This window comes from Glossina fuscipes, unplaced genomic scaffold (assembly GCF_014805625.2).
Source record: "Glossina fuscipes isolate IAEA_lab_2018 unplaced genomic scaffold, Yale_Gfus_2 82126, whole genome shotgun sequence".
Classification (NCBI taxonomy): domain Eukaryota; kingdom Metazoa; phylum Arthropoda; class Insecta; order Diptera; family Glossinidae; genus Glossina; species Glossina fuscipes.
Genome location: NW_024004700.1, coordinates 1 through 8,345, shown reverse-complemented (window position 1 = coordinate 8,345; position 8,345 = coordinate 1). Strand labels below are relative to the sequence as shown.

General features: G+C 32.6%; 1 protein-coding gene across 1 annotated transcript; it reads right to left on the bottom strand.

The window, feature by feature from the left end:
- Positions 1–1,981: 1,981 nt before the first annotated feature.
- LOC119644050 lies at positions 1,982–3,610 on the bottom strand (the record flags this gene model as incomplete). The annotated part of the gene is made up of 6 exons (XM_038043578.1): positions 3,564–3,610; positions 3,072–3,304; positions 2,786–3,015; positions 2,378–2,719; positions 2,277–2,315; positions 1,982–2,198 (listed from the first exon to the last, which is right to left on the bottom strand). Coding segments are annotated over exons 2-6 (883 nt in total), but the record flags the coding sequence as incomplete, so codon positions are not given.
- Between the last annotated feature and the right edge of the window lie 4,735 nt (positions 3,611–8,345).

Below are 8,345 nucleotides of genomic sequence, written 5' to 3'. Positions count from 1 at the left end.
ATAGTTATTGATTGACTTTAGAGCTATTACCAAAAAGTTGAGAATTTAAGTAAACCTAGAGAAAGCTGATGCAATATTAGTAGAGTGTGCTTATCTGCCTATATATAACTTGTCTAATCAGCCAGTAAGGTGGCAAGCTTTTTTTTCTAACAGAACGCAATTAGCAATGGATGGGAATTTTCCATACAACGAACCATTACAAACATTTTTCTAACATCAGAATATTTACTGCTTGCTAGTGCTTCAATTGTGTTAAGAATTGCGGCTGGTTCGAACGACACAATATATAATTAAAGATTTAATTGATGCACACATATGTAACACACACATGCTTAACAAATTGCAATCGAACGAGATTTGAAATATCATATCTACAGTTTTCCGAGTGTTCGTTTTTTTTTTTAATTAAGTAGGCACTGCAATAAGAAATGCTTGCATATAAACGTATGAGTGTGCAGTAAATGGCAAAAGTTTGATAATTTGATAAATTCAAATTAACGGAAATTATACATTTGTGTAAGGTTTGAATTAAAGAGCAATTAGTAACCATAAGTTTCAGGAAATTACAAGCTCATGTTTAATTAGCGTGAAATATAAAACCACTTACATGGTAAACACACGCACATATATATATACCATATATCAACATTACAAATAATGTCATTGGGCTGAGTGTGTTTGCATGAAATCGGTATTTTAAGTGATTATACATATTTAACATTTAACCTTTTTAAGCAAAGTAGTTTAAACACTGAGTGCTTAGTTAAAGGCTCTCTCATTAATTCTAATTAATAAGATGACCACATTCTCAAAAATCTTTCCCTGGATATGTTACACGATAAATCCATATACATTTCTTACTTATTGTTCTTTTCCCGATAATTAATCGAACCTAATATTAACTCGCAATCAATTTTCAGCTGTCTGCTTCTACTCGCCTCTATTGTAACTGGAAATAATTTCAAACATGGGTTCATAGAGCGCGCAAGTAATCCAAACTAGGCTGAGGAAAAACGAAAGCGGCGGCAGAGATAGTGAGAAAAATAATATATTAATTTCAAGATTGACTACGGTGATATTGATGTCGAGCGAAGTCGTCTGCTCAAAAAGATAGATGCAATAGGTTCTTGAAATAAGCAAACGGCAAACAGCTATAATAATAATAAGCTGCAGCACTGATAGAAATAGCTTAGAAAATCTGTTAAGCGGATTTTGCTTTCATACGATGTAATCCTCGGAGGAATGGGGACTATATATGAGTATCGTAGTCGGTTGCACTACATCTAACTATTTAGGCGTGACCGTCGTACAAAAACCTATTTTGTGGTTTCATTGGCATGATTAGCTTCACGCTAAGTTTTTAGGGTTTGGAAGTTCGGTCATAACTAATGCGGCATCACCAGTGCAGGTATATTAAAATTTCGTCGTAACTTTATATATTTGTCAACTGTTGCGCCCTTCATCAGTCGGACGTCTTAAAATTTTGACGCATCTTACGTCTTCTCGACACCACTTCACTACATTTGTGGAAGATATTTATATAACCGTGGAAGACATTTATATAACCATTATATACTCCAACATAACTTTGCAAGATCATATGTCACTTTAAAAAAAACTTACCTGTATGTTTATATTGAAGAGTTCCATGTTCGTGACTTGCCCGTACCTATACATGTCTTTACATCCAAATGATTTTGTGAAGGGTTTAATCCTATCAACTGGTGGACAACCGCGCCGCGACAACGGGTGTCAACTTATTACAAAACGCAGTTGACAGATTATAAACATAATAGATCCGTTTGTGGCCTATATATTTATTCCACAACAAGTCGTAGCTATTCTAATATGAACCAAACTCTAAAACTATGTGATGTGCATTTCCTTACTAATAATTCCTGTTTTTACCAGAAAAGGACTTACATTCTGTTTATATTTTTTTTTTGGATTTTCTAATTTCACTTAAATGTCTAAAATTTACTTGACAAAAATTTTAAAGCTTGAGACAAAAAAGATCGAATATCTGATTTAGACACCGTAACATCGGTAGAATCAAGCTTTTTGATAATTTCATCCTTTAGTTCGATTTCCTCCTGTACCTGCTGCATTTTATCCTCCATTATAGAAATCTGTTTTCTAAGCTTTTCAACTTCCTCCTCTTTCGCTCCGAGTTCGGCTGTGAGAATTTTTATATTACACTTGTAATAGAGAAAAAAAAAAGTAAAGAGATGAAAGAATTATGCAAAATGGCATTGGGAATAAAATCTTTTACTCACCTCTTGCCTCTTTTTTGATTCAACATCGGCGAACAATTTCTGCAACGATGGCGAAAAAACATATTTTTAACAAATCGAACGAATCATTATGTTAGACTTACGTCAACATTAACTTTAACTGTTTCACCTGTCCTCCGGATATTTTCTACGCTTTTTTCAATATTACTGAAGATTTGTGATGTGGACATGGTTTCCAAACAGAGGCCTTTTGTATCCCAATTATTGTCATAGTAGACGTTCTGAATAACTTTGATCAAAGAATCTATGTCTTTGCGGCATTTCAAAAGTTCTCTGCTTTCGCTGCGGCAGCAATCAGTACCCCATCGCTGAGCGCATTTTAGTTGCTTCGCTATTTCAAAATCCAACTTTTCCATGTTAGTGATGAGCAATTGGTTAACCTTGAGTAATATTTTCACCCAATTCCGATAAATAATCAATTTTAACTAGAAATGAGGCAGTTACAAAAAGCCGTTTACGTCTCTTGCCGTTAAAGCATACTTATCACTTACCTTTATATTATCAGGAACTTCATGGTCGATTTCGCGCAAACGTTTAAGAAATACTTTATTCACCTGTGTAATAAATTTCGTTGTCTCATCCAATGACAATTCAGAGTAACGATATTTTTCCAATTGCTTCCGATGACTTCCGCGCATCATTGGACGATTCTTTGAAAATTGTAAATCACCCTTCTGCATTACTTCCGTTGGCGCCTTACGAGTCGGCAATGCAGTTGCGGCTGTAAATACAATATTTGTTAATAAGAACGCAGCCGAAGACAAAAGACTTTCAAACCGTTTTCGGAATCGTTACGGATGGCATTGTTGCCCGAGACATTAGAGCGTTCCATAATTAATTTTCGAGCCACCGATGGACTCAAAATCTGCGGCCAATTAAATTGATAAGAACTACGCGGACGGTGATGACCGCTCTGTTTACTAGTCAGATCTCCAAATTCATTCGCTTTATGTTGAACGGTGTTACTGTGCACTTGATTACCTCTTTCGCAGAAATTTATGCTATCGGTTCTCGATAGACAAAACAAAAAAAGAAACACAAATTAAAAATCGCTTTAACAAATTAGAATTTTGCACTCTTTTTCTTTTTTTAGAGAAATTTTTAAACCAAATGCTTGAGATACAAAACATTAATATAGTTTTTTATTAAACCAATATGACTTTAAACAAAAATTTACAAAACTGAACAAAAAATTACTCGATGAAAACAACATATGTCAAAACTAGCTATAGTACATATTATATTATAGTGTGACCGAACAAGTAATACCTAAAGTTTTAATTCGCTAGGCTTTCGGTTCCCTTTTGTGAGCCAGAAAAAACTTTACAATAAAATTTGGAAAGATATCAAGAAAATTTGATATTCTGCATCGACGCAGACATGTTGGAAGTTTGTCGAAATCCCTAAAAAGTGGTAGTTGAAAATACAACGCCAAATATTGAAAGCGCTATTATTTTTTACTTTGCTATCGTTATAATGTAGTTCAGTTTTTCATTATTATCATAATTTAATTCGGTTTTTTCAGTTAGGGAATTTCGTGTGAGATTACTTTGTCCATTTTCGAGTGTTGTGCTTGTTGTACGATTTTTAGGGTTCAATAGATTTTATACTTTACACAGCGTGTCGCAAAATTACGTTAACTTAGACGCAGATGTACACAATCGATTGAGCAACGTTTGTCCACGCATTTTTCTTTTCAATATACACCTGTACATGACATACGCCGACATTATGGACGGACATTATTGAAAAGAAAATGGACCGTGCCATTTTTATCACCACTCCCCTGAAATGATTTGTTCGGAAAATATGAAGGTTGCTATTAAAACTAGCCCTTTACGTGGCCACAAACTATAATTTTTGAACTTAATGGCGAGAGTAAGCGAAGAATCGCAGCTGTTTTGTGCCTTAGCCGATTACAATGTTTATAAATTGTTCAATAATTTTTTGCACTTATTCTTATAGTATTCTTATAGTATTTGTCCGTATGTCCGTATGTTCGTATATGAACACATGAGTATAAATGTACGAATACTAAAAATGATTGGAATGTTTGAAAACTTTATATCATATAATATTTATCATTAGATATATGTTATGGGATTTCGTTTTAAGTATTGTTGTCTTGTTTACATATATTTTGATTTTTCTTTGAATTATTCAACCATAAAGCTTATCGCAATTATGAGATTTTGCCGCAATATTTACACTACAGATCGTTACTTATTAATACTATAGAATGTTTGATATACGCAGAAGCGCATAAATATACAGAGAAATATGTAGATAATTCTAATTCGTACTCTTATGTACGTTTGTTCTTCAGTATATGATATTCTACGTGAATTCTAGAAAATTGCAACTCAATTTGTTTCTCATACATCACATACATATGTTGGTTTGATTTAGTTTCATCGATGAAGCTATGATGAATAAGGGAATCTCAAAGCACAAGAGAAGGTTTACTGAATATTGAATAGATGTTGTTAGGGAAAAGTGAAGTGAAAGATAATATTTGTGGTTTTATAGTTGACATTAGCTGTTCTGTTCTATGCACTGCTTTTTGTTCTGTTATGTTCTATCGAAGTAACCACACTTAACTAAATTTTCGGGAATAAAGTAACATTTTAGGAAGGGAGAGAACTATAATTGAATTCTAGGAAATTAATGCACGTAGTTTAATTTTCTCAACTAATGTTTCATGTAAGCATAGCAATGAGATATATTAAAATAATCTGTTTGTGTTTGTACGTATTTGTAAATCTATAGTAGATAAGGTGTGAGTATTGTATTATGGTTAAATATTGTATTAAATAGATTGCACTGCGGTATTTTCAACAAAATGTTTATATATAACACAAAGATCCGTGTGTAAGAACATGCCCGATTAAGAGTATAAGTAATAGATATGGAATTTGGTTAATAATTATACATAGTATTTATATATATAAATATACAGAAAATTGAATTTTCAATATTGTATTGATTGCAAATTAATTAACATGAATTTTCTGGAAATTGTTATACTTACTGCACAAAAGTTATTTCCTATTTAAAACAAACATAATAATAAAGTGTAATTTAACATCTTATCTTCCTCCTACGCTGAGTGTTGCTTTCTTAATGCGATACACGTAAGGAAAATTAAAATAACTTTAATCATTTATTTCAAGTACATCTTGCTTTGCACTACTATTATAATTATGCCGTATTTAGTTCTGTTCGGTTCTAGTTTTCTTTTTAATAGCTTCGTTCTTTAATTTCGGTTATGCATTACTTTTGCTTTTAGAGATTAGACTTCTTGACTTTTGCAAGAAGTGTTTGTACTCCTAGTAAAAATGAACAGTTCGCTTAATTTATGCGTGTATAAAATTTTTCTGTTAAATTATCATTCATTTAATTTTCTTTACAATAGCGTGAAATGTTGTGTTATTCCTTCTAATCCCGAATTCGGCGATAGCGGACGTTGCGAACAAGCTTCGCTTCTTAAAAGCTCTAATGACGTCGCCATCATAAAAAATGTAATACATATGGAAAAGACGGTGACAATTTGTGCATCTTTGTTGGACAAAGATGCAGATCATAGGTTAAATTGTTTCTTGTCAAAAAACTTTACTTATTAGTCCTTTGGAGTTTCGATTACGCTGTCAACACTTCTTATAGAAAGCCGTTTAATCGTCGTTTTCAATTTAAGTCCTCTTTCTCAATTTGAGAACATTTGAGAGTTCTTACATATTTCTTTTGGTCACATTAATTTTAAAAATAGGTTCAATTACTTCCTAACTTTAAGTGTATTTCGCGAAAATCTAAAAGTTAGACGTCTATCCCGTTTCTTAGTATCAACAGAAATAGGTGGGTGGCAAAGAATTCAGTCCAAACCGATTATAGTTTCTCGCCCGATTCGTTTTTAAAAAACCTGCTCCAGAGCAAATATTTTTAAACTCCTTTAAATCTTGTTCTTAGTATCGTTATTATGAACAAATGTGTAGATAGTTCGTTACCATTAACATAGCTTTGGGGTAAAAGCAAAAAGATGTTTAACACTAGGTAATAGAGCACACACGACGAGAAAGTTGTCATTATGATAATGGCTTTGTACATTACTGAACTTATCCAGACTCCGTAACCTTCATATACCGACATAAATGCACTAGGCTTTCCTGGATTGGAGAGAAGCTTTTAATATTGTTTAGCGTTTTCTCTAATTATCCGTTAATATCAATTACTAAACTAAGAGTGCAGCTTTTTTTCGTTTTTTAAAAAAATGTTTTTTTTATATATTTGCAATTTTACAATGCAATAAGCGAAGGTACATGTTAGAGTAGCTTTAAAAATGGCGCAGGAATAGATTATAATATACGTATGATTGAACAGAAGGGCTACTTAAGCAATCACATCGCTGTATGACTAACATCAGTAACCATCAACTGCTAGCGATAAGAGAAATTTATGTGTTTAAAGGGAGTTCAATTTTCTTCTAAAAGCATTGTAGAGCCTAGAATTTTTATTTGTCCCGTTGGTGTGTTCCAAGCATACATTAATCTATTTTAGATTACCTCTTCGACCATTTCACATATTAATATCACATATTTCTTTTCATTCAACGTTATAATTATGTTTTATTTCACATTTTAAAACTATTGACACATCGTACTTGGTTGCATTAATTAAAGGATGCTAAAAATGCTTTAAAACGTTCCTCAAAGATTTCTACACCACCGATTGGCATTTTGAATATGCAAAATTTAACTGATTTCGCTATGGCTGCATTCATTAATGACCATACGAATTTTTCAGTAATGATTTAAGTTGAAGATTTTGAACCAGGATGTGACAAGTTACGCATAATATCAAATATTTCTTTCTGAAATAAAGAATGGGAAAAAGGTGTCGTTAAAGTGAGACATGTTTAATTTAAGGGCTCTGTGGCATGCAGTGTAGCCGAAAAAACATTCAGAGAAGCACTCTGCGGTATTAAATATATTTGAATTTTTATGTGATTGGCGAACATTCCAACGAAGAAGTTCAACTAACACAGAATGGCAGTTTTTATTAAAAAAGATATTTAAATTTAATTCAAACCAAATAAGAATATATAGTCGGGCAAGACTCACCAAAAAATACCGTACACCATATTGTCTAACACAATTCTTATTTTCCTTGTAGAATGAAAAAATTATATCTTGTGTATACGTAATGGCATATTTTTCGTGTGCGTAGTTCGGGAGAAGAGCGCCCAAAACGCAACCTAATGCAGTATATGATTAATCCTTATCTAGGGCAGGATCCAAAACAAGGCGTAGATGGAGCAAATGTTGTAGAGTTTATTTTTGTATGAAATTACTGTAATATTATGGACCAATTTTTATCACCATACATTAAACCTTAGACTTTTCTACTCTGCAAAGGGTAAAGTTTCGTCAAAGTCGTTGTCAGAGTAGGATCCAAAAAATAGGCCGACAATGTTCAAATTTGATACAGTTTGGATGTTTTTAGAGATTCGATTTTGCTACATAACTATAAAAATCAAACTTTTGAATCATTTATAATTTTGCTAATACCATTTTATACATTCTTTGCATATTGCAATGTGTGTTTATCTTATTTATTTATTTAAGTACTTATACATGAAACTCAGTTAAGCTAAATTAACAGCGGAATTCGATTGACTCTTAAAAGCAAATCTTATATTAGTTGTTATTGAAAACTAATATAAACTATATAAGGAGAAGTGAAAAAAAAACTTCACGTATAAATAAATAAGAAGAAAAAAATAAATGAAGCATGTATGTACACAGCTGGGACAGAAGCATACCCACAATCGATACAGACACAAGTCGCAAGTGATCTCATAAGCCATTGCAAATATGCCAAAGCTTGGCATCCGATTACCAGTTAATTTTCAAATCACAACGAGATATTAAGTTTGTAACTTAGCTCAAAAAACCACGTAAGCAAATTGCGCCTGTTAAGCATGGTTGTTTTGATACACTTCAAAGAGTCCGATATTGAGATTAAGTGATCATCATCTGAACGAACTGAACAGCTCAC